General features: G+C 43.6%; 1 protein-coding gene across 1 annotated transcript in view; it reads right to left on the bottom strand.

Moving 5' to 3' along the window:
• Positions 1 to 26037, bottom strand: part of ANO2 (anoctamin 2) — a 341480-nt gene that overhangs the window by 134931 nt on the left and 180512 nt on the right. Inside the window, exons 12-14 of the mRNA XM_059404945.1 lie at positions 22600 to 22760; positions 17911 to 17993; positions 12461 to 12571 (exon numbers count right to left, since the gene is read on the bottom strand). Of these exons, the coding sequence (XP_059260928.1) occupies positions 12461 to 12571; positions 17911 to 17993; positions 22600 to 22760 (355 nt within the window). The remainder of the gene's footprint in view (positions 1 to 12460; positions 12572 to 17910; positions 17994 to 22599; positions 22761 to 26037) is intronic.

The following is a 26037-nucleotide window of genomic DNA, read 5'->3' as shown; positions in this document are numbered from 1 at the left end:
CCACCGTACAGTGACCTGATCCTTTGCCTTATTATCAAACCTGAGGAATTCCAGGGAAGCAGAGACAAATGACGTGGCACCAGGGGATTTGAGAGGGGACCAGCCCTCAGTCAGTCAGTCCTTATCAGTTGAAGGGGCTGGTCTGCAAACCAAGGGGCCTGACTCCTGTAGAAGGCCCTGTAGCGTGGGATCAAATCAGCCTCTTTCCTGATAGTTAGTCCTCAGTTCATGCAGAAGCACAGGACAGAATGAAGGCCCAGAACGGCCCCAGCATTCAGAAACTCATCCTTAATATTGAGAGGCCATGAAACACCCAGAAAATAAGGCAGACTAGGGACTGTCGGCACTGATGCAAATACAAGGCTTTCAGCAATGGCCCCAGGCTCTAGCCTCACCTTAGCTCCTCACTACGGGACCCTTTGGCAAACCGGGTCATTTCCTGCCCCCAGTGTTTCCCTGTGCCAATGGAGAATCTTTTTCACCCCTAAGAAGAGTCTGAGAGAATTACTTAGATTCTTTTTTTCTTCCTTGACCCTCAAGCAGTCAAGTTAGTTAGTGTCTTCAAAGAGGGCCTGAGGGAACTTTATTCTGTTCCACGGGAACATCCCAACAGCCAACCAAGGGCCTTTGTGGAAAGCCGGGGCCAGACCCTTTGGCCCAGAGTGAGGGCCCAGACAGCCGGTCCCTCCCTGGACCCCCCTTCTCCCCAGAGCTCTCTGACAGTCCCGAGCTTCCTGTTGCTCTTGTCCCAGCCTCCACGTCAAAGGCCCTACAATTACGCAGAATTTATTCCACATGTTTGTTTGTGCCTGCCAGAGGCATCTGTCGTAAATGTTTCAATACTTTAACTTTAGATGAGTTTTCTTTTGAAATAATTGTCCCTAGGGTGGTGCACTGTGCAGTGAATTAACACCCATCTATCCCCAGGCCTCCTCTTGGCACAGGCTCCGGCTTCAATGCTCCTATAAAACATTCATTAGATGTAGCATCTCGGGCTGTGCTGGGCGCTGAGGGAGGACAGGTGCCGTGGCCACGCTGGATAAACAGTTGGGCGACAAGTCCCTCGAGGTAAACTCCCGGGGCCAGTTCGACAGGAGTTTGTCTTAGGTTCCTTTTCGTGGTATGATTGACGGGAGAATATGCTCTGAAGACTCACTCCTGCCTTCTCCCCAGCTTGCTGCAACCTCCTTGCTCCTTGACACAAAAATCCATTTCCCTTCCTTGTGGAAGCCGTTGGTGATCTGCTCCCACTTCTATCACTCCGATCACCCCCATCACACCTAGGCTCTGTTTCTCCAACACACATCTACGAACTCACACTCACATGTGCTCACACAAACGTTCACAAAGACTCATGAGTGGTCTGAACCCCTGACCGTTTTGTCAGTGGTGGGCATTCTTATGGTTTTTGCCAAATTGTTATTTCTCTGCCCCAGAAGCTTCTCAACTCCCCAAAGCTGGGGCCAGGCTGGTAAGGCTCTGTGTCGAGTCAGCTATGATGAGGAAGGATACACTGACTTACTGACCGAACACCTGTGCCGGTCCTCTGCCCCTTGCTCTGAGATCCGCTCTCCATCATTCCCCTCCTCTGCTCAGTGATGCCGGGTACTAACCCCTGAAAATGACATCCCCAGACTGAAGGCAATAACTGACTCTGAGTTGGGCTTGGCCTGTGGTGGGGCTCTGGTGGGAGAGAGGAGGGCGGGAGCAGGGGATTCAGGTCCTTTCTCCTCCACTCTCCCCACCTGCTTCAGAAGGCATCTCTAGAAGGGGCTTCACCTCCTGCAGGGTTCTGGCTCCCACTGTGTGGTCCCGGTGCCTAGTTTCTGGTAAGCCCACTTCCCTCCCTGCCTTTCTAGTCCTAAGAATGGCAGCAAGTCCCTGTGGCTGCCTCACTGTTCCTGGATGTTTCCCCCTCCTTGCCCAGTTCAAAAACCTCTGTAATTAGGTCCTCGTATTGTTTTCCCTTGACTGGAAAATGCTCTGCTTTCTGAGTGTACCCTGGCTAATACAAAGTTTATTGGGGCGGGGGGAGGCATGAGCTGGAATTAGAAGGGGCTGAGTGAAAGGTCAGAGGGATGAGAGGAGAGACTAGGATTGCTCACCAACCTTGCCATTCATAGCAGGGTTAGATAGCTTAGAGATTTATCATCCTGTAAAAACAGAAAAATCCTGTCTCAGAGGGAAACCTGAGAAAACCTCCAAATCTGTCCAGGACAGACTAGTCCAGAAAAGACTTAAACTGATCCAGGGGGGAAAAAAAGAGAGACAGAGAGTGAAAGTGAGAGAGCCTATTCTTTTATTAAAAAGTCTCAGACTCTATATTCTTCCTTGGAAACACAACATATATATATGTGTTTATGTTCCTGAATTTTCCCTACTGTCTGTTGAACCTCCTACTGTAAACTGAGCTAATTCTACTCATTGTTGTCCTCAGTGGACACAGACCATCGCCCCGTGAGCATTAACACAAAAAGAAACAACAGGAGGTGCCTGGGTGGCTCAGTGGGTTAAACCGCTGCCTTTGGCTCAGGTCATGATCTCAGGGTCCTGGGATTGAGCCCTGCATCGGGCTCTCTGCTCAGCAGGGAGCCTGCTTCCTCCTCTCACTCTGCCTGCCTCTCTGCCTACTTGTGATCTCAGCCTGTCAAATAAATAAATAAAATTAAAAAAAAAAAAAGAAAGAAAGAAACAGAGCAGCAAGTTGGTCTTATACCCATCCTTCCAATGAATACCCATATCTTGTCCTTAGTACAATAAAGAATAAGCAAGCATGACCTTTTAGTAGTGTTTGAGGCTATGTTGAGGGAAAACATTCGAAAGACAGAATGAGCACAATGCTCAAGAACATTGCTTTGAGTGAGACCACCTGGCTCACTCTCAGGCTCTCCCACATATTAGCACTGAGCAATTGTTTCCTTCTTTAATCCTCAGGCTTCTCATGCATTAACTGGAGACCATAACGGTTTTGAGACTTAAATGAAACAAAACATGTAAAGCCTTACACACAATTAGCACCCCACAAATATTACCCATAATGTTATCATTACTGCAATCCTTGCTATGCCCATACCCTTGAAAATCATAAATATAGATGTAAGAAGCTTAAAAGAGACTCATTTGATACCTAAAGATGCCTGCAGATTGAAAGTGAGGGGATGGAGAAACATTTACCATGCAAATGAATGTCAAAAGAAAACTAGAGTAGCACAAACTAGACTTCAAAACAAAGACTATAACAAGAGACAAAAAGGACACTACATAATCATTAACAGAACAATCCAACAAGAAGATCTAACAATTGTAAATATTTTGTGCCCAACAGGAGAGCATCCAAATATTAAAAAGTTACTAATGGGGGCGCTTGGGTGACTCAGTGGGTTAAAGCCTCTGCCTTCGGCTTAGGTCATGATCCTAGGGTCCTGGGATCAAGCCCTGCATTGGGCTCTCTGCTTGGTGGGGAGCTTCCTTCCTCCTCTCTCTCTGCCTGCCTCTCTGCCTGCTTGTGATCTCTGCCTGTCAAATAAATAAATAAGATCCTAAAAAAAAAGTAAATAACAAACATAAAGCAACTAATCAATAATAATATAGTAATAGTAGGGGACTTTAAAACCCCTTTACATCAGTAAACAGATCATCTAAGCAGAAAATCAACAAGGAAACAATGGCTTTGTACACTGGACCAAATGGATTTCACAGAAATATTACAGAACATTTCATCCTAAAACAGCAGAACACACATTTTTTACAAGAGCACATGTAACACTTTCAGAATAGATCCATTTTAGGTCACAAGACAGATCTCAACAAATACAAAAAGACTGAAATCATACCATGCACCTTTTCTGACCATAACACTATGAAACTAGAAATCAATACCACATTAAAAAATTTGGATAAAACACAAATACATGGAGGCTAAACAACATGCTAAGAAAACAATGAATGGGTCAACCAGGAAATCAAAAAGAAATTAAAAAAAAAAGAACCACAAAATGCAACAGTTCAAAATCTCTGGAATGTAACAAAAGTGATCCTAAGAGGGAAGTATAGAGCAATACAGGCCTACCTCAAGAAATAAGAAAAATCTTGGGACGCCTGGGTGGCTCAGTCGGTTGGACGACTGCCTTTGGCTCAGTTCACGATCTCAGAGTCCTGGGATCGAGTCCCACATCAGGCTCCCAGCTCCATGGGGAGTCTGCTTCGCTCTCTGACCTTCTCCTCGCTCATGCTCTCTCTCACTCTCTCTCAAATAAATAAAGTCTTAAAAAAAAAAAAAAGAATAAGAAAAATCTCAAACAACCTAACCTTACACCTAAAGGAGCTAGAAAAAGAACAAATGAAGCCTGATGCCAAGAGGAAGGAAATAAAAAGATTAAAGCAGAAAGAAATGATACAGAAACAAAAAAATAAACAAAAACCAGCAAAACAGATCAATGAAACCAGGAGCTAGATCTTTGAAAAAAAAATTAATAAAATTAATAAAACTGTAGCTAGATTTATCAAAAAAAGAAAAGAGAAAAGACCCAAATAAATAAAACCACAAATGAGAGAGGAGAAATCACAACCAACACCACAGAAATACAAACAATCATAAGAAAATATTATGAAAACTATATCCCCAAAAATTAGACAACCAGGGAGAAACAGGCAAATTTCTAAAAAACACATAACTACCAAAGCTGAAACAGGAAGAAATAGAAAACTTGAACAGACTGATAACCAGCAAAGAAATGAAATCCATAATGAGAAAACTCCAAACAAACAAATGTCCAGGGTCAGATGGCTTTGCAGGTGAATTCTACCAAACATTTGAAGAAGAGTTAATACCCATTCTTTTCAAAGTATTCCAAAAAAAAAAAGAAAGAAAGAAAGAAAGAAAAAGAAAAAGAAAAGGAAGGAAATTTTCTAGTTTATTCTATGAGGCCAGCATTACCCTGATATCAAAACCAGACAAAGACTCCACTTTAAAAAACAAAACAAAACAAAACAAAAAAAAACACTACAGGTCACTATCCCTGATGACCAGGGGTTCAAAAATTCTCAATAAAATATTAGCAAATGAATCCAGCAGTACATGAAAAAAAATCATTCATCACAATCAAGTAGGAATTATTTCTGGGTTGCAAGGGTGGTTCAACGTTCATGAATCAATCAATATGACACACCACATTAATAAAAGAATAGGTAAGAACCATATGATCATTTCAATAGATGCAGAAAAAGCATTTGACAAAGTGCAATATCTATTCATGATAAAAACCCACAAGAAAGTAGGTTTATAGGGAACATACCTTACCATAACAAAGGCCATATATGAAAAACCCACAGCTATTATCATCTTTAATAAGGAAAACTGAGAGCTTTTCCTCTACGGTCAAGAAAAAGACAGGGATGTCCACTCTCACTATCGTTATATAGTGCTGAAAGTCCTATGAGCAGGAAGAAGTGAAACTTTCACTCTTTGTGGATGACATGTTACCCTAAACAGAAAACCCGAAAGAATCCACCAAAAAACTGCTAGACCTGGTGAACAAATTCGGTAGAGTCACAGGATACAAAATCAATGTACAGAAATCTGTTGTGTTTCTGTACACCAATAATGAAACAACAGAAAGAGATATTAAGGTATCAACACCATTTACAACTGCACCAAAAACTATAAGATGCCTATGAATAAATAAAAGACCTGTACTCTGAAAGCTATAGAACCAGTGAAAGAAACTGAAGAGGACACCAAAAAATGGAAAAACATTCCATGCTCATGGATTGGAAGAACAAATATTGTTTAAAATAGAACAATCCTAAAATTTGTATGGAACCACATTAGACCCCAAATAGCCAAAACAATCTTGAAAAAGAAAAACAAAGCTGGAGGCATCACAATTCCAGACTTCAAGTTATATTACAAAGTGGTAGCAATCAAGACAGGATATGGTACCAGCACAGAAACAGACACAGCCACCACTAGAACAGAACAGAAAATCCAGAAATGAACCCACAGCTATACGATCAATTAATTTTTGACAAACCAGGAAAGAACATCAAATGGAACAAAAGACAAACTCTTCAACAAATGGTGTTGCCAAAATTGGACAGCAACACGCAGAAGAATGAAACTGGACCACTTTCTTACACCATACACAGAAATAGGTGCAAAATGGATGCAAGACCTGAAACCATAAAAATCCTAGAGGAAAACACAGGCAGTAACCTCTTTGACATCAGCTATAGGAACTTCTTTCTAGGTATGTCTTCTGAGATAAGTGAAACAAAACAACAATAAACTACTGGAACTTCATTAAAAAAAAAAAAACCTTCTTCACAGTGAAGGAAACAATCAACAAAACTAAAAGGCAGCCTACAGAGAAATACAAATCAAAATTACAATGAGATATCATTTCATAACTGTCAGAACAGCTAAAATAAAAAAGGGAAGAAACAAGTGTTGGCGAGGATGGGAGAAAAAGGAATCTCTTACACTGTGAGTGGAAATCCAAATTGGTACAGCCACTCTGAAAAACAGTATGGAGGTTCTTCAATAAGTTAAAAATAGTACTATCCCATGATCCAGCAATAGCACTACCAGGAATACAAAAATACTAATTCAAAGGTACATGTGCACCCTGATGTATATAGCAGCATTATCTACAAAAGTTAAATTATGGAAACAAACCAAGTGTCCATCAACTGATGAATGGATAAAGAAGATGTGGTACACACACACACACACACACACACACACACACAGGAATATTACTCAGCCATCAGAAAGATTAAAATCTTGCTATTTGCAATAACATGGATGGAGCCAGAGTATTATGCTAAGCAAACTCAGTCAGTCAGAGAAAGACAAATTCTGTATGATTTCACTCCTACGTGGAATTTTAGAAACAAAACAAATGAGCAAAGTGGTAAAAAATAAAAAGAGTGAGAGAGGGAGAGGCAAACCAAGAAAGAGACTCTAAACTATAGAGAACAAACTGATGGTTACAGAGGGTAGGTGGGGGAGGGGAACAGGTTAAGTAGATGATGGGGATGAAGGAGTGTACTTTGTCGCGACAAGCACCAGGTATTGCTTGGAAGTGTTGAATCAGTATACTGTACACCTGAAACTAATATTACACTGTATGCTAACTAACTAGAACTCAAAACTTTTTTAAAAAAGCAGATATAAAAAAAAATAGATGTAAGAATATCCAAATTAACAACATCTAAGACAAATAAGAGATAGTCTATGCCCCAAAGTTCTGGGCTAATGACCAACATCATCTCTTGCAAAAACAAAGAAAGTCACCAACTCTCAGAACTGCAAAGGCTAAAATTCACTCTCCCCATGTGACAGCTGAAGCAGAAGAGGCTCAGAGGCAAGTTCAGCTACTTAATTAGAGTTACCATGACCCTACCAACCTTGGGACACTCTGCACTGTCCCTCCCCAATGTGGACGTGTAGTTACCACCTCATTACAGTAGAGAATTTTCATTTCGGATCAGTATCATCTTGATGCAATGTAAATTGTTCTCTGGGAAGCCTTATAGAGAAAAAAAAAAGCAATGGGCCACAGCTAACATCATACTCGACAGTGAAAGTCTAATTTTTTTCTCCTAAGATCAAGAACGAGACAAGGAAGTCTGCTCTCATCACTTCTATTCAACATTTTACAAGAGATTCTTGTCAGGGCAATTAGCTGGGGGAAAAAAGAGAGAGAGACAGAGAGGAGAAAAAGAAATAAAATGCATCCAGATTGGGAAAGGAAGAAGTAAAACTATCTCTATTCATAGATGACATGATTTTATAAATAGAAAATCCTAAGAAATTCACTAAAAACAATTAGAATTAAAAAATGAGTTCAGCAAAGCTGTGGGATACAAAATCAATATACCAAAAAATGAATGGGCCCTTAGGTGGCACAGTTGGTTGAGCATCTAACTCTTTGTTTGAGCTTGGGTTATGATCTCAGGGTCGTGAGATCAAGCCCTGTGTCAGGCTCTAAACTCAGAGAAGAGTCTGTTGGAGCTTCTCTCCCCATACCCTCTACCCGTCCCTGTGCTCACTCACATGCTCTCTCTCGCTCTAAATTAAATAAATAAATCTTTTTTTTTTAAATCAACTGTATTTCTATATGTTCATAATGAACAATGCAAAATTGAAATTAAGTAAATAATTACATTTGCAATAGCACTAAAAGGAATAAAATAATTACAAATAAATTCAACAAACTATGTATAAGACCTGTACACTGAAAATATAAAACACTCTTGAAAGAAACTAAAGAAGATCTAAACAAAAAGATATACCATGTTCATAGATTATAAGATCTTATAGTGTTAAGATGGCAATGGTTCCTAAATTAATCTACAGATTCAACTCAATCCCTATCAAAAATTCTAGTTTGGGTTTTTTGCAAAAATTGACAAGCTGGTCATGAAATTCATACAGAAATGCAAGGCACCCCAATCGTCAAAACAATTTTGAAAAAGAAAGTCAAAAGTCACATTCCCAATTTCAAAACTCATTACACAGGTGTAATAATTAAAACAATGTGGCACTGGTATAAAGACAGATATACAGATTAACAGAACTGAACAGTGTGTGGAAGCAACACACCATAAATATTATGGTAAATAGATTGTTGATGAGGGTGTCAATATAATTTAATGGGGAAGAGAGTCTTTCAACAAATGGTCCTAGGACAACTGAATATCCACTTACAAAAAAAAATAAAGAATTTGGACCCCTTAATTACATCATACAGAAAAATTAACTCAAAATGGATCATGCACCTAAAATGGCAGAGTTAACATTATAAATCTCTTAGAAGAAAACCTAGGAGTCTATCTTATGACACTGAACTAGGCAATGGTTTCTTAGATATTACACAAAAATACAAGTGATAAAAGGAAATCCATACGAGTTGAGTTACATCAGAAAACTCTTGAGCTTTGAATTATACCAATAAAGTGAAAAAAAATCCATAGAAAGGGAGAAAATATTTGTAAATCATATCACATAAGGGATAGGTATTCATATTATGTAAATAACTCTTCGAACACAATCATAAAAAATAATTTAAAAATGAGCAAAGAATCTGAATAGGCATTTTTCCACAGAAGGCATACAAATAGCCAATAAGAACATGAAAAAAATGTTCAACATTATTAGTCATTAGGGATATGCTAAAGAGAACCACAATGGAATACCATTTCACACAACTAAGATGGATAAAATAAAAAAGATAATATCAAGTGTTCCCAGGATGTAGAGAAATTGGTGTCCTCGTACGTTGTTTGGTTAGAACATAAAATGGGCGGCACATGGGTGGCTCAGTTGGTTAAGTGTCCCACTCTTGGTTTCAGGTCAGGTCATGATCTCAGGATCATGAGATCAAGCTTCACATTAGGATCCATGCTCAGTGGGGAGACTGCTTCAAATTCTCTCTCCCCCTCTCCCTCTGACCCTCCCCTTATCCCCATGCATGCATGCATGTACTCACACACACACTCACTCTCTCTCCTTAAAATAAATAAATAAATCTTTAAAATATAATAATGTGAAATAGTATCGTTAATTTGGGAAATAGTACGGCAGCTCTTCAAAGTATTAAATATGCAGCCACCATGAGAGAACCAGTAATTCCACTCTTAGGCATATATCCAAGAGAAATGAAAACACTTATCCACACAAAAACCTGCACACAAATATTCATAGCACCATTATTCATAATAGCCCAAAAATGGAAGCCATCCGGATGTCCATCAGGTCATAAATCAGGTATATCCACAATACAGAATATTATCTGGCAATCAAAAAAGAATTAGGCACTGAAGTAACTAAAACATGGGTGAATCATGAGAACATTCTGCCACATGAAGGAAGCTAAATACAATATTTTGTATGATTCCACTGACATGAAAGTCCAAAATAGGCAAATCCATAGAACAAAAAGTAGATAATTGCTTCCCAGAGTTTGGTAACTACTAGGTACAGGGTTTCTTTTTGGGGTGATAAAAATATTTTAAAACTTAGATGGTGGAAATGGCTGCATAAATCCGTGAATATAATAAAAACTAATGAATTGTAGATTTTAAGTGGCTGAATTTTATGGTCTGAGAACTAAATCTTAATAAAGGTGTTTTAAAAAATGGGCTCGGTATCCTCAAATTTAAAAAAAAAAAAAGAGAGAGAGAGCAGCAGGCCTTGGAGATAGGTGAAACTGAGTTTGACTACCAGCTTCCCCACAAGTTTTGTGACCTTCAGCAAATTCCCATACTGCTCTGGGTCTCAATAAATGGTACCTGATCATCCAAAAGGAAGGAAAGTAAGGAGAGGTGGGAATATGCAGCCTGAAGGTCACCATGAAGGCAGAGTCAAGATGATCCTCTGGGATGAAAGACCCATATCCAAAACCACCAGCTAGACTTTGGGTCTTAGTCCCTCTTTATTCCCCAGCAGAAGGTGTCTTTCCTAAATATCCCACACATGAGGGTGCCCCCAGAGGCATGTTATGCTGTGAGCATTGACCTTGACTCTTTCCACTTGCAAGAGCTGCATCCCACCCAACAGAAGCAACATGTGCTCCCCCCCCCGCCGCCCCGATCATTTCCCACCTTTGGCTAGATTTACAGCAAGAACAGAATATTTACAATATTAACAGAATGGAGGGAACACAAGAAGAATGTTGACAATCAAATTCCAGGCCAATTTCATCTTGCGCTGCTCATCTGGGAAGGTCATTTTCTCCCCAGTACCCGTAAGACATTAGATGCTTTGAGCTTTGCATTCTCGACAGTGTAATGGAAATAGATGTTGAATGCTAAAACATAAACATATGTATCATTCATAATGCATTCAGATGTTTTTCAATTATTCATGGTTCCTGAAAGTTATGTGACCTATCATGCATATATATCCAAGCAAAGTTTATATTAGAACCACAGCCTCAATGTACGCAATTCCAGCTCCTTGGCATTCCCGTCTATGGAATTAAAATTAAATGAGTCAGTGGTCAATAAAAGTTACATGTGATTTCCATAAAATTATCCCTTGTATATTGCTCTAGGGTGGAGAAAGAAGGTTTCCTGGGGTTGCCGAAGCTGACAGTAGAAGAATGCTTGCTTTCTGATGAGGGTGGTGGTGATGATTAGGCTTTCCTAAGAACAAATTCATTATTTCCCCCAAATAATTGGTCTTGCAGTTACTTTTTGTCTAAGAAAAAAAAAAAAAACTCAGAGGGCCACCCTCTCTCTCTTCTGTTTAAGTCCTATTTTCTTTAAAAAGAGAGAGAGAGAGAGAAAGAAGAAAAAAAGCCAGTGTTCTGGGCTCAAAAACACCACATTCTTCTGTTTTGGTGCTTGAATAAATTTGCATGTTAACATGAATGGTTCCAACTTTAAGAATGTAAAATTAAATGAAATTTGAATTCAAATCCAAGATGGAGAAAAGACACATGCAAAAACAACAGATTTCCAATCTTGTTGATTTTTTTCAGGAGCCAGATTAGGAAAGACATAAACACACACACACACACACACACACAGGTTTCAAAGCAGGGTGGCGCTCAGAGGAGATAGGCACTGCCAAAGAGGAGCCCCCCACACGAACCCCCCAGTTCATGCACACCAAGAGTATTTGCAGATCACAGCACAGATTCTGAAGCTCTGTTTTAATGTCTGAATGCCACCCTAAAACTCAGAAATAGGACTCAGGAGACATGTTCACCATCCCATTCCTACTTATGAAGGCCCACCCAGATAAAATGAAATATAAGGAACATTCTATGAGCAGCTCAAGCAAGCACAGGCATGAATTAGCCTCTGCCAGCCCAAAGAGCCAGTTCCTGCTCGGACCTCTTCATTGCCCCAGAGGACAGTACTGGTGATTAGATGCACCAACTGTCATAGACAGACCAAGATTAGAATCCCAGGTCCACACACCATTTATGCGGGCTGGGTGACCTTTGGCAACTGACTTAAGTTATGAATATAACTTTTTTCACTAGTTCTCATTAACCCAACAAGAATGGCAGCCTCCTAAATTTATTTTGAGAATAAAATGATATGATGCACTGAGAATGGCACCTGACCTGGAGCAAGCCCTCGCCTGGGGTTAGCTGCCATTGTGCTTGTTGATATGGTGGTAGTTGTCATTATTAGATAATTAAGTGATGGAGTTCAGAGTAACTGGGCCGGAAACTGTTTCTTTCTTCTCCAACCTGCTCTCCCATTTTGCCCAGACACTGCCACCCAGGAAAGAGAGATAAATCAAGTCACAGCAAAACCCTGCTCCCCATGAGCTCTGCGTATAGGTCGAAGAGAAGTGTCATGAATCATTCCCTTCCATCCCATTCCAGTCAACCCCTTCTCCCAGCCCAGTCTCTGTCCACGAAGGCACTCCAAATGAGATGACGACAGGATCTTAAGAAATAAAGAAGACAGTGAGCAGCGAGTGCCAGCATCTTACCTCATCTTCATTCTCAGTCGTATTGGTACCCAATTTCTGGACAACCGACTTGCCACTCGCCTTCAACATTTTCTCTCGAACTTTGGTTTCATACTCAGGTCGGGAGTGTTCCTAAAACCCAAGAGTCAATGCGGAGTTAGTAAACAGGCAGAAGAGTGGCTCTGGCCTGTGGGTTATAAACCAGATGCCACAAGCGCACTAAAGTCAGGACTTAGGATCAAATGCTATCAGACATGAACCGTTACACCACACACGACCACAAGGAGTCTAGACCAGGAATACAAAGTACGGGAGAGAAAGGGAACACATAACAGTTGCTACCACACTGAAAACCAAACCTGGGCACGTTCCTGGGGATGGCGCCGGTGTTGAGAAAGGAGAGAGGAAATGTTAACTGGGCAACTGATACAAACAGAAGCATCTGGTCATGCTACTAACTATTCTCATACCTCAAACTGTAAGTTTCAGTGAGCCAAATCCCAGCTAGAGAAACAGATGTGCCCTGCAGCTGGGAGTTAGGGCAACGACCAAACTTCTTCCTGCTCCATTATTCTGCAAGCTAAAATGGCGACCAATAAACATCAAAGTTAAAGATGGCCACGGGGAATCTTAAAACTTGCTTGCTTGAACCTGTTTCCTGTGCAGCCTAGGTGAGTAACTCATTGGCAAGTACACCAATGCTCAAGAGATATCACTGAGCCATTCAGCAACACAACCTAAACAGTGAGTCACCAGGCACGGGAAAGAGCACCTGACTAATCCAGAGGGCTGCAGTCTAATCAACGCAGGTGCTGAAGCAGGAAGGCGCATGACTTACTTCAAAGGGAATTTAACAGTGTACACCTGGCCTCACTGGCAGGTCTTCCCTGCAGCGTCCGAGGACGAACATCTACAGGTGTGAGGACTGCATGTTCCCGCATCATTTATCAATGACTCCTGTGCACAGATTCAGGCGCTGGCTCACAGCTGACTCAGAGGACACACCATTTCCTCACCAAAGCTCACGCATCAGAGATTCCAAAAGCCAACAAGTTAGGTTCCTGACCAGTCTTTGGCTTTCCTGGGACATGCCATGACATTGGAGAGGAGAAACCATGCAGGTGGCTTAGAAACATAATCGGTACAACAGGAGGTGATGTTATTCCAGGGTTTTAAGGCAGCCCACCATTACCGACCTCCAAAGACACATCAGCCCCATCCCTTCCATGACTTCTCTACCACAGCCAACCTGGTGGAGTCTCCTCCCTCTCGAATAGCCTAGAATTGTATAACTTATACCACATGCAGTTTTCAATTACGTATTTTTCTTCCAGGATTTCCTAGCTGTTTTGCATCTGAGAGTCTCTTTATACTAATACAAGGATCTGCAACCTAGTATGTCTTATTTTCTATTTCTCATAGTAATTAGTACCACGTGGAGCACCCAGAAATCGCTAAAGGCTTGTGAGGCTCACTGATTTTGCCTCTCACCTTCATCCATTCTCCAACACATCATTTCCTAATGTGTGTGCTAAGAGTTGTAGCTAAAAAGGGATTCCAGGGGTTAAGAGATTGGAAAAGCCCACACAATGTATCACCTGAGAGTCACAATGAGCATATTAGCTCCAAAAAGTTCTACTGTGAAGCCACTTGCTTAATGTTTTTAAAACCCACATTTCCGGGTGCTGTGAAGTGTGTAAACCTGGTGATTCACAGACCTGTACCCCTGGGGATAAAAATATATGTTTATAAAAAATAAAAAATTAAAAGAGAAAAAAAACACATTTCCTGCAAAAATCCTTTTGCCAACAACAATGAACACCCTATGGGAATGTTTTGAGAAATTTGATTTGAAGTTGTCCTCCATGGCCCCTGAAATCTGGTCGCTTTTCATTTATGTTATTTCCATGCAAGATTTTCATTAAAAAACTAGAGCAGGACCTTTCTGGTGAGTACCATAATGTGGATCCTAAACCGCCTCAAGCTAGCCTTGTTCGTACCTTTCATACCTGGCAAAGGAGTTAAGGAACTTCCCCTTCTGACTAGGAGGCTGCTCTTGACCTGCCTCTGACTTTCCAAAGATGAGCCGTGAATCACACAGAGGCACGTCCTCGCATCCCTCTCACCCGCCTCACCCCACGCTGGGCCCCCATTCAGAACCCTTCATCTGTTTAGAACAAGCTGAGCATTCTCGCCACATCAACAGGAGTCCAAGACTCTCAGAGCAGAGTCTTTGGCTGTTCTGCATTCCAGCTAAAGCAGGTCAGACAAGGATCTCTCTGTCTGTGGCCAAGAAGGTCGGGTGGGGTTACAGAGTTCCCCAAAGGCCGGGAGCTGGACAACTGAGCTCCTGGCCAGAGCAGAATCCAGCCCATGTGTGGGCTGTGCCAGCGCCCCCAGCCACAGGTGGGTCCTCCTTATTCCTGATGTTCTGAACACGTGGCCTCTCTGGACAGGTGGTCTGATGCAAAGTTGTCACAAATATATAACCTGTCCCACCACGACTCTGGGAAATACTTCCCAAAGCTACCTCTACCTGGCTGGTCTCCTCGGGAGCTGGCTGAAGGAAGGCCCTGGACAGCTCAGGACCTTCTCTGACCTAAAGAGGTAGACCCAAATATACACTCAACAAATGTCTTCATCGAAGAGTCTTCCAGCTCTTCCGCCCTTCTTTCTAGGCTCTGAGGCCACTGTGGAGCATGAGATTATCTTCAAGGGGAGGAAGGTGACAGCAGACAAACACACGCACAAGTAAGAAACCAGCAGCTGGGGTAAGAAAAATTGAAGAAATAATTACAGAAGATGAGACCTTCCACCTTCAACCACCTTAAAGATTTAAGGGTCAAAATTGTTCAGGGGGGAATGATGAGGGAGCAGGAGGCTGGCTGAGGACAAAACAAAGGCTGGCACCCGCTCTCCTCTCCACCCGCTCCCCTCCCCTTGGTAATGTGTGTGGCATTCCTCAGGCACCCCTGACTGCCATAAATGATAAATAGTTAACTTGCAGAGCTCACAATCCTTCAGGACAGGAGTCTCCCTTGGCTTACAAATGTCCTAAATCTCACTAACAAAGAGGATCCATAGAAGGATTATGACATCCCACCAAAAAGTCTCCCAACTATCTTGATGTTAATGGCTGGCCTAAAGATGACATTGATCAAGTCGTAAGGGCAAGGCCTCCGGTTTCCTGGCACCTTGTAGGCCCTCTATAGCATATGAAAACTCCGTTGAAACCTCCCTTTCCCTCACCTTCCCCCAACCGCAGAGTACATAACCTGCCATCCCTCACAACCCGGGTCAACAGCTCTTCCTGCCCATGGGTCCTGTCCCTGTGCTTTAATAAACCACCATTTTGCACCAAAAAAAAAAAATGTGGCTGGCTGCTTCCGAAAGGGATTCAGGGAAGGCCCATTTGAACAGGGTCATGGTTTGGGTGGGATGGAACAGTCAAGAAAGGGTAGGGCACGTGGAGACTGGAGCATTCTAGGTGAGGGAACAGCCGGTGCAAAGACTAGAATGAGCTGGGGAGAGGATGAAGGTCTCTGTGGCCAGAAGGTCTGGGCATGGAGAATGACATGTACTGAGTTCAGAAAGGTGAGTAGAGGATTTTGCCTGCTATGTGACAGGAAGCCCTGCAGTAAGCTCCTGTCAGAAGCGACAGGGCCCATGACGAAACTCTTCTTGTGCCACAGGTAAACTAGTCTTGGCCAGCCCACTCCCAGCCTGCACACGAGTTCCTAAAATCATGGTCCACCTGTGAACTTACCCCTGATCTCTAGGTTAATCAGAAAACAGGAAAACTGGCTCCAGAAACAAAATGGATTATCCCACGCTCCCTGCCAGGGGCCTGCAACAGAGATTCTTGAGGACATTGAGTCATAACCGATGGCTTTCTCCATGTGAGTGTTACACCTCCTCTCCAGATAATTTCTGGCTTCCTCGGTTCTACTTAGCAGACACACTTAGCTCATCTCTGGCCCCATGCAGGCTTGGATGCCAGGATGTGTCTTCTTCTCTTCTTGGGAGCCACGCTAGGCCCTGCATTAGGAGAGCAGGAGCTCCTGCTTCCCCACACCCGCCACAACTCCCTGGACGCACCCCCCCGCCACCTTCTCTCTCCCTCTCTGTCCCTCTCATCCATAGGGCAAGGATATCAACCAGAAAACCCCCATAGTCCCACTTCCATAACTCTTTCTATTGGAAGCACTCATTTGGCCACTAATTACCAAAAAACACAATTGCCTTCATTATTCTCTGACACTTATCCTCCTAATTTGTATCCCCTCTGAAGGCAGAACCCACATGGAAGTACTCTGATCCGCCACGGAACCCACGATACCATTAGTGTCCAGGCAGATGCTTAATCCATGGGCCTGGAACACAGTGAGCACAGGCACTCAGTGCATGGGGATGGAATGCCCATCTGCTCAGTGAGAGCGTCAAGGAGAAGAAACGACATCATGCGACAGACATATGGAGCCAAGCAAGCTTGAGAACAAGACTAAATTGGAGAGGTCCTTGCTTGGTCATAAAACATCAGGGCCACACAGCCAGCAATCCTAGTCTAAGGCGAGGCGCATCAGTTACTGGGGGAGAATACAGAAAAGGCATGCTTTCCGCGTAGCCACCATTATGCTTGCGCAAAGCCTTTGCAAGTCAGTACTCAGGCAGATGTGAGTGCCACCTGATCTTTCTAGACACTGTTCCCATCCCCTCACAACAATGTCCACAATATCAGGAGTTCCTATCCAATATTTACATCTACTGTTCTGTCAGTGGTAGCGTGTGGGAATAGATAAGAACTGTGAGCAACCAGACACACACTACTCATTGCCAGCTCACCAACATCAGGCCTGGGGCCCTCGTAAGAGCCCAGAAGAAAGGCTGATTTGTTTTCAATCTTTAATATCATCTGTTCATAAAACTAGAGAAGAACCTTCTAGACGAACCTACCTTTTGCCCTTAGCTCATCCTCTAGTTTCACCCATGCTGTACTGGTTTACACTATAGTAGTTCAGAGCTTCTTTCTTCTTCCATAGGCACCAAAGGCAATCAGCACTTGGCACCCATACCTCTCCCTTGACCCTCAGGAGGCTTACAGAGGCATGCTGACAGGTGTGTGCTCTGGGTTACATGAGAGCAATTCCTACTCTCTGGCTTCATGCACCCATGAAATGGGAGGTAGAAGAATGTTAAGCTAAATCTCAAAGGAACCACAAAGGCTTTTCTCTTGTGCCATCTCTTTTTCCAGAGAGGGTCCCTGGGACATCTGACTACCCATCAGGTCCAATGTTTCAGGAGAAGAGTGGGGATCTGAGCTCTTGGCCTCAGTGCATACCAACCACAGTTAAGACCATGGAGCCAGGGACTGGCTGATGTGACAGCAAATTTAATTGGTCACCTCACTCAAGAAGATCTATTTGCAGGGTGAAACCAAGCAAGGATCCAGAGAAGTATGCAAGTGAACTCACTTCTTCCTCTTCTATACCAGTCAGGTCCCAGAAGTAGCCCAGTCGCATCTGTAACCTCTTCCAGTTTTCCAGAAACATGGTAGCTTAAAGAGAAAGAAAAAATTCTATTAAAGATTGAATTTTGAGTACCCTTTGGGATCACCAATGGAGGCAGAGGATAAACTTAAGAGATTTCAAATCTAGGGACTCTCCTTAAAGCACTTATTCCCTTCCTCTTACTTCTAACTGGAACTGCTCCAAATAGTCCCCATCCTTGAGAGCCCAACAGATATAGGTAAAGGGAGACACACCAGCACATATGCAGGCATGCACCTCTCCCTACTTCTAGGTCATGAGAAGAGGGCAAACAGTGATCTCAAGAAATGAAGGAAGGACGGAAGGATGAAGACAACAAGAAGGGGAGGGTCTGTAGTCTTTTTGGACAAAGCTCATCTTCCCTACATGTACATTCTTTCCTCTTGCACCTTCTTCAGCATTCTCACTCATTTTCTCCCATCTTTCTGTCTCCAGCACCACTTCCCTTCCCTGGGCCCCAACTATCCCATCCTGAGGTTCTGTAACAGTCGCCTCATAGCTCCACCTGATTTCCGAGCCCACCTGCACATGGCTGATGGAGAGCTCTCCCCTACACGGCATTCACCCAGGCCTCTACTTGTTTAGCAAGTAGCTGCTGAGTGTCTCCCATCCCCACGAGGTCAGTCTGCTCCACCCAAAGCCCCTCGAAGGACCAGGCCAACGTGCTTTGGGCAGAGCCAGCACCCTCCACTTGACAGCCACGGCTCGTTACCCCAGGACCGACACCTCCTCCGGAGCCTGCTGATGGACCATATGGACCCACTCTTTTGAAAACTGAAACTAAGTGACACAAAGAGAAGCAGAACTGGGATGAACCATGCAGCACCTGACAGGAGAAAGGGCCAGAATTCCAGAGAGCTCCCCCAGCTCCAGTTTCCGGATGCCTGGCTCCCTTTTGTCACCTGCATCCAGGAGCTAGCTTCTGGCTTTCTTACAACATCTCTCTTGTTCTTTGAGCAAGCTGGACTAAATTTCCAAACCTGCAAAAAGAACTGGGCCTGACTAAGGTGTCTGTAATATACAAAACAGCCTTCTAGACACCCTGAGGGAGATTAGATGATTCTGCTATGGATTTTGCTCTCAAACTGTTGACAGTCTATGGGGAGGGACTGTAAATAGCTACCATGCAAGGCATGAAGTGCTCAGGGCCTTAAGAATGGCCCAGTGGAGAGCTGTGGGCATGCAGCCGAGGGAGTGCTGGCTGCCCAAGAAGCCAGCTGAGCTGAGTCTTGAAGAACAATGGCATTTGGGCAGTGAAGAAGGGGCAGGGAGAGGGAGAATGCCAACACTCCCCCATCTAGACTTTCAACGGCTCCTTACCCTCCAAGTTCTTCTCTCTGGATGGGCAGACCTTGTGGATGCGGCCCGACCCCTCTGTTTAAATCCATTCCCTTGCTCTGTCAACATACAACCTCATACCTGGGTTGCTGCTAATGTCACCTCCTCGCTGCCCTCCTCATACTCAAGTCCTACAAACTGCCCTGCGCCCCTCTGCTGCCCTCCATGGGCTACCCTCATCCTTTCCTGGCCCACTCAGCTGCGGGCACCCTCTCCTCTCCGCTCCTGCTGTCCTCAGGGTCTGGTGCCCTGGAAAGGAAGGGAAGGGACACTCCTTGAGGCCACCCCTGCACACACCTCGACGCCACCCACAGGAAAAGCCTGGACACCCTTCACCAGGTGCCACGCTGCACTGTTGTCTGCGACTCAGGTCTGTGGTGGAGTAACAGGGCTGTAAACTTCCTAAGCTCTTGGCTGCTTGTTTGCCTTGGGCACAGCAGAGAACCAAGCGGAAAAGACACCTACAGACCGGCTAAATGTGTAGTTGCTAGAAGCTCCATTTGTTTGACTTGGTGCTACATTACAGTGCACAGATTCATAGGGTTTCTCCCAGGGATTTGCGGCTTTTCAGTGTTAAGTGCATCCTGACCTCCCAACACTGGCACAGGCCTGGGGATGTTCTGGGGACAAGGTGGGGAGGAAGGCATCCCTCCTTTTCCTAGGCTCTTCTCAGTGCCCGAGGAGGGCTCGGCATACAGCAGGGTCCGCAGTGCTTCCTGACTGTGATCTCTATGAAGAAGAGTAGTCAGAGCATGGGAACAGAGGAGAGGGGCAAAGAAGTCACTGCAGAGGGGCCATGAGGACGAGGGAGGCCTACCACAACAAGGAAGAGCAGCTCACAGCTCCTGGCGTATGTCCCCTGCCAGGCACTATGCCAAGTGCTCTGCACACTTGTCCCCAAAACACTGTGGGGTAGGAACTCCTTCACCCATCTCACAGATGAGCAGGGTGATGCCCAAAGGTTAAGAAGCTTGCCCCAGGCACCTGGCACATTGGTTGAGAGTGCTAACTTTTGTGACATGGAGCTACATCCACATTGTCTTGCCATGGACCCCCAGCTGGCAAGGAGCAGGACTGAGACATGCAACTAGGACCTGCCTGCTACCAAAGTTAATGCCCGTAACTTCTCTTCAGAACAGGGTTCAGGAACCCTTGCCCTTTACTTCCCTTTTCAATGAGGTTTCCAGAGTTCCCTGGAGTCTGAAGCCAAACCACAGAGGAGCTCGGCCTGAAGACCCCACAGACCCAGGCCCTGCTGGCCAGCACCTCAGTGGGCCCCCACTCCTGCTCCACTGACAGACTGTTTCTTCAGAGAACCACTTCTCCCCAGGCTTCCTCCTGGCAGGCTAGGCCCCAGCCCAGGCCCACCCAGCACAGCACCGCTGATCATAATAATCATGGTAATGAGAGGCAGTACTGTTATTTTTCATTGTAATTTGCAGGCAATTGTGCCCAGCGGCTCTTGGCTGCTGTGACCAAATACACAATCACGTAAAACTCAGCAAGACTGTTAAAAAACACAATTGAACCCCACGTCATGCCAGGAAGCTCTGACACATCCTACCCTCCATGCTTCTCCTGTGCTGCCATGTGAGGCGGAGCAAGAAGGGCAGGGGTGGGGGCAGTAAATGATCACAGAGCCCAGGGGCCGGGAGCCGTCTGCTAATTACAGCTATTGAGGAAAGAGAAGAGGTAGTTGTTGGGGCTTGAGAGTGGCCAAGTACAACTGAAAAGCCAGTTTCTCTACAACAAGGAATTACACATCCCAGGAAAGTCTGTAAGGGATTATGGGCCCACCATCATTAAGCTTTAGCTACTCAGTCATGGGACTCTCTTAAGACAAATGAATGGGAATTAGGATTGCAATATATCAAAAACTGAACATGTATTCTGGGTTCCAAATCAGTTCCAGTGGATCTGGGGATAATCATGAGATGCCCTGCTTGACGAGGAGACACAGAGTTTGCTGCCTACAACTCCCAGGCAACAAGCTCCAGCTCCAGCTCATTCTACTGAACCCCTCCTGTGAACAATTCCAGGGCCCCATGGTGACAAGCACCACTTCCTCCTACTCCCTGCCCCTACTTCTGTGGGCTGACTACTGGCCATGTGTTCCTGGGCAGGGGCGATTCCACATGAGAACAGAGAATAGAGTGTCCCCTGGAAATGTTCCCTGGTGGCCTAGAAATATGGCAATCTTTCCACTCTGGTTCTATCTCCACCCAAGGAGAGGTCCCTGCTGGGAACAAAGAAAGCTTGTATTAGTACTCTCAGCACTACTGAGAATGGAACTCCCCCTCCTCCCTCTCTCTTCTTCACACTTTCAGGAATGCGTGACTCATGGTCCCATCCTGGCACGTCCTCCAGGCCCCATGGAGTCAGTGATAATCAAGCATCCTTTGCAGTGGGATCACAGCCCTGCTGTTTAGTGATCCAAAGGGGAAACAAAGGGCCTGCATATCCAATGAGGAGTAAAAAGTGAAAATCAGGTGGCTACTCAAGATGGGCTGAAACATGTTGACTTCGTTCATTGTATGATCCTCATGGGTATGTCTTCTTGGAAAGGTCCAGTTACCACAGGGGTTATTATTCCAGGTTATTCTATCCACGTTTGTGAAAAGGTGTGTGTGTGTGTGTGTGTGTGTGTGTGTGTGTTTATGGTCAGATGGCTATGGCCCAGAAAAGTTTATTACCCTAATACTCTGGAGATAAAGGGAGGAGAAGGAAAATGAAGGAACTATTTGTTCTTTCCTTCACAAATCCCTTTGGTGGAAATACTGAAAACACTACTCTGGCATTAAGTAAAATCTCTACTGTCTGTGTTCATGGTGTCTTGGAAATTGCACAGAACCTGCAGTCGGGAGATCAGGTTTGGAACCACTTCCTCCACCAGTGAACTTTGTGGCCATGACAGTCTCCTCACCCCCTCTGAGTGTTATAGTGACTATCTATGACTACGTATCTTAGTAGAGATAGCTGGAATGCCTTATGGATGTGCTAGGGATTTGCACTGGTTCAAATTCTGAATAAAGCATACATGAGATTAATATAAGATTAACATCCTCCTAATTTTTTAAAAAATATATAAAGCCAAGGAGGATGGTGTTTGTTCTATTCACAAACAGAAGTAAAAGAGAGAAAGCTATTGCCCCTAAAATACTTCTTGAGATATAAGGACTAAAAGACATAAATCAAAGGATACGGACTTCAGAGTATGATCACTGTACCCATTTAAAGGCATCAGCAAAATAAGCAAGGTTCATGATAACCGCTTACCCCACAGAGCCATGAAGATGGAGAAGAAGACAGTGGCAGGGTTGTCAAATAGGTGGCTCGCCTTTGCCGTACCACAGGCTGAGCTGAGGTTCCAGTAATCACAGGACTTGTCACACAGGGGACACATGGTGAAGGCATTCTGCTGGTCACACATCTCTTTGCTGCAGTAGAGAGAGGCTGCTGGGTCAGGAGGACATCAAGCCAGACCCACCCCAAGTAAATCACCCCAAGAACATCTCCCACTTCCAAGTCCGTGGCTGAGCTGATCAACTCCCACAGCGAGGTGTGTTAAAGACGTTGGAATTGGATCCTTTACCATGAAAGCATTATTCCTGTATTTTTATCAATGAGGTGGGTGGGCAACTTCTGAGGTATAGACCCCCTGTCACTAGGAGTGACCTAACAGAAGATCAGTGAGCATCCATCAGAGAAGTTGTACATTATATGGTGCTTTATAAAGTTCCTTCAAAATGTTTTGAGTTTAAGAGGTTGGTGGGGAGCACCAACAACTAGGAATCCATCACTTGTCAAAAGTTAGATTTCCCCCTTGTCATGCCTGTGCTTACAGGCGGTCTTCTTAAAGCCTACTGCCTACCTCACAAATGTGTGAGATCTGGTCACAAGGAGAAGAAAATACAAGTGTGTGGTTGGATCAACACAAGCTCTTACTTACAAGCCATGTGGAGAAGAATGGAGTCAGAGCTGGGTTGGAAGCCCCATCCTAAGTACATCGGGGCATGACCCTTTGTAGAAGGGGGATTAATAACCTCAGCCTAATAAGAATGATCTAAACCATGAAATGGGATGAGGGGGAATGGAAGAATAAAGTAAATTCTTCCAAAGCCTAGGTTCTATGATACTAATAGAGAGAAGCATGAGTCAAAAAAACCATTAGCTATATTCTAACCTATTCTCAGTATATTTCTATTTAGCGGACAAACACATAGTTGAAATTCCATTCACTCTTTAGGTGATTAGCTAGATCCAATAAATTCAGGCTTATATGAATGCTTACAGATAAGAACCAAAGAACCACCAGCCCTAATTGGCTTCCCTAGTGTCCCTCCACACTACATATTGGTAGGAAAATGAATGAACTCATCACTCTGGTGTGTAATATTTCCCCGGGGGGATGGGTCGATGGTTAAGCTCATTGTTTAGGAGAACAGGGTGGAGAACTCAAGATTTCACAAAAATGAAGCATTGGCTGTTCTCACAGAGCAGCTGTGAGACACAGTCTCATGGACTGTGAGGAGACACGGTCATGAGGAGGCAGGGGTCCTACAGTGAAAACTACCACTGTGTTTCCTTTGGAAAGAGGCAGCAGAGGGCACTACAGAGCATGGCTGACAAGTGGGAGGCCATTGTCAGGGTCAGCCGACCTAAGTGCTAAAGCAAGTGCTTAGATGAAAACCATAAATGGGTCCAGCTCCCCTTCATTAAGAAGATGAAGGGTTTTTCTGAGGGCTGTCACTGTCTGTCAAGTCCCGGCTTTCAGGCTTGTTTTTAATGAACTATTAAGCCCACAGTAAGGAAAGGCCTTCTGCGTGAGAGAATGGAAACTCTACGTCTCTGAGAGTAAATCCTCATTCCTCCACTAACTTGCTGCTAAGCTCCCCATTGGCAAGTGTCAATACCAGTGACTCATTCACAATGACAATATTAATTGGAACATCTTGATAGTAAGTTCAGCCGTGTTGGTTTCACTTGGGCACATTCTTAATGGGTAACCAGACAGCAAGATTTATTCTAAGTCTTCGGGGTCAGACGAGCGTCTGCTGTATCACTGAGGAGGAGTCACTACTTTCTGAGAGGAGAGTCCCCTCTTAGGAAACAGATTCACACAGAAACCTGTTGGTCTGTATAAATTAGAGTAAGGAGCTGTGCTTTTAAGCCATGTCTGAGGACACGTAAGCTTCTCAGTCTTGCCCTTCAAATATGTGTGTCAGGAATAGCACTTTGTTGTTTGGGGCTTTTTTTTTTTTTTTTTTTTTTTAAACACATAGACTTGAGGAAGGGATCATTTCTAACCAACTTAATCCTAATCAAAGCTAATCAGTGCTAAAAGGTCAGGAATGAAAAAGTGTTAGCAACCAGCTACCAAAGTCCAGAGCACTTGGAAACATAAGAGCTGCTTCAGTTATTGGCTTTACAATGGGAGGACGGTCAACTATCAACCATTTGTACAAAATGGCGTTGCAGTTACATGAATACTTCCCAAATCATTTAAACTTGAAGTCAGAATGCTTTAGAGCTGTTAGGGTGTTCTGTTTGTTGATTTCTCTGGTTGATGTAAGCAATCTGAACAGAATTCTGGAGAAATTTTGCCTCAGGGTGATATTAAAATAACTTTGTGGTTGCTTCTTGGCCTTTTGGCTAAGATCAAGCATAAAACAACTTTGCGTTCTCGGAGAGAGCCTGCCTCTCTAGAGAAGGCTGCGAAGAGAAGCAGAAAGGTGAGGGAAGCTCAGCTAGAACTGAAATCGCATCTGGGTTACTCACTAGCTGCATCATCTAAGGATTTCTAGTTAGAAGCAACTGTAGCTATAAACCAAATGCTGTAGTTCTTCAGTCTATCATTTTCTCTAGAAAGCACAAGAAGGTTGATAAATGGCCAACAAGAGCTGAACTAGGACCCCAAAGTGAGTGGTGTCCTTAATCAGTAACTTATTGCTCATAAGTTAGGTGATATAGGGCCATGCTTGCACAAAGGGAGGAGGTGCAACATGGGAATTATTCTAGAAATTTAGACACAGCATCTGCTATCAAGGTTTCAGACTAAGGTAACCTTTTTTTTTTTTTTTAACATGGTTTAGATCAATCAGCTCTTTTTTTAGTTTTTTTTTTTTTTTTTAAATCCTCTAGCCTTTCCTACCCATGTAAGCCAATGCCTAATAAATGGAACCAATCCTTTGGTAAGTAGAGAAAAGTTCTATAGATGTATCATGCACATATGGAATTATTACTCATAAATGATATTTGTATTCATATATCAAAGTTGCCGGTGATAAAAGGTACCAATTAAAGTTCCACATAATGTAAATTTTCTGCTTTTGATATTGTCCTAAAGTTATATGAGACATAATCACTAGGGAAAATTGGATGAAGGGTACAGTGGGCCCCTTTGTACTATCTTCCTATTAATCTATAATGCTTATAAAACAGAACATTTTTAAAAATGATACATAGATAATAAATTCCAGGCTTAATGTCAAAATTAGAAACCTCTAAAGTAATCCCAGGAATGGTACAAGTTTTTAATCATGCTTAGGTGTGGCTGACAGACACTGATCCCAGAAGAGTATAAATTTGTTTAGATTCAGTATTGGGATCTAAAGACTATTCTTTTGTTGATAGGGAGTGGTATTTTATGAGTTTTCGTCAAGCCCACTGAGCCTGGATTTTTTTTTTTTTTTTTTTTTTTTTTTTTTATTTTTT

The sequence above is a fragment of the Mustela nigripes genome, chromosome 6, assembly GCF_022355385.1.
Source record: "Mustela nigripes isolate SB6536 chromosome 6, MUSNIG.SB6536, whole genome shotgun sequence".
Classification (NCBI taxonomy): Eukaryota; Metazoa; Chordata; class Mammalia; order Carnivora; family Mustelidae; genus Mustela; species Mustela nigripes.
The sequence above is the reverse complement of the archived record's forward strand: the minus strand, read 5'-3'. Positions and strand labels throughout refer to the sequence as shown.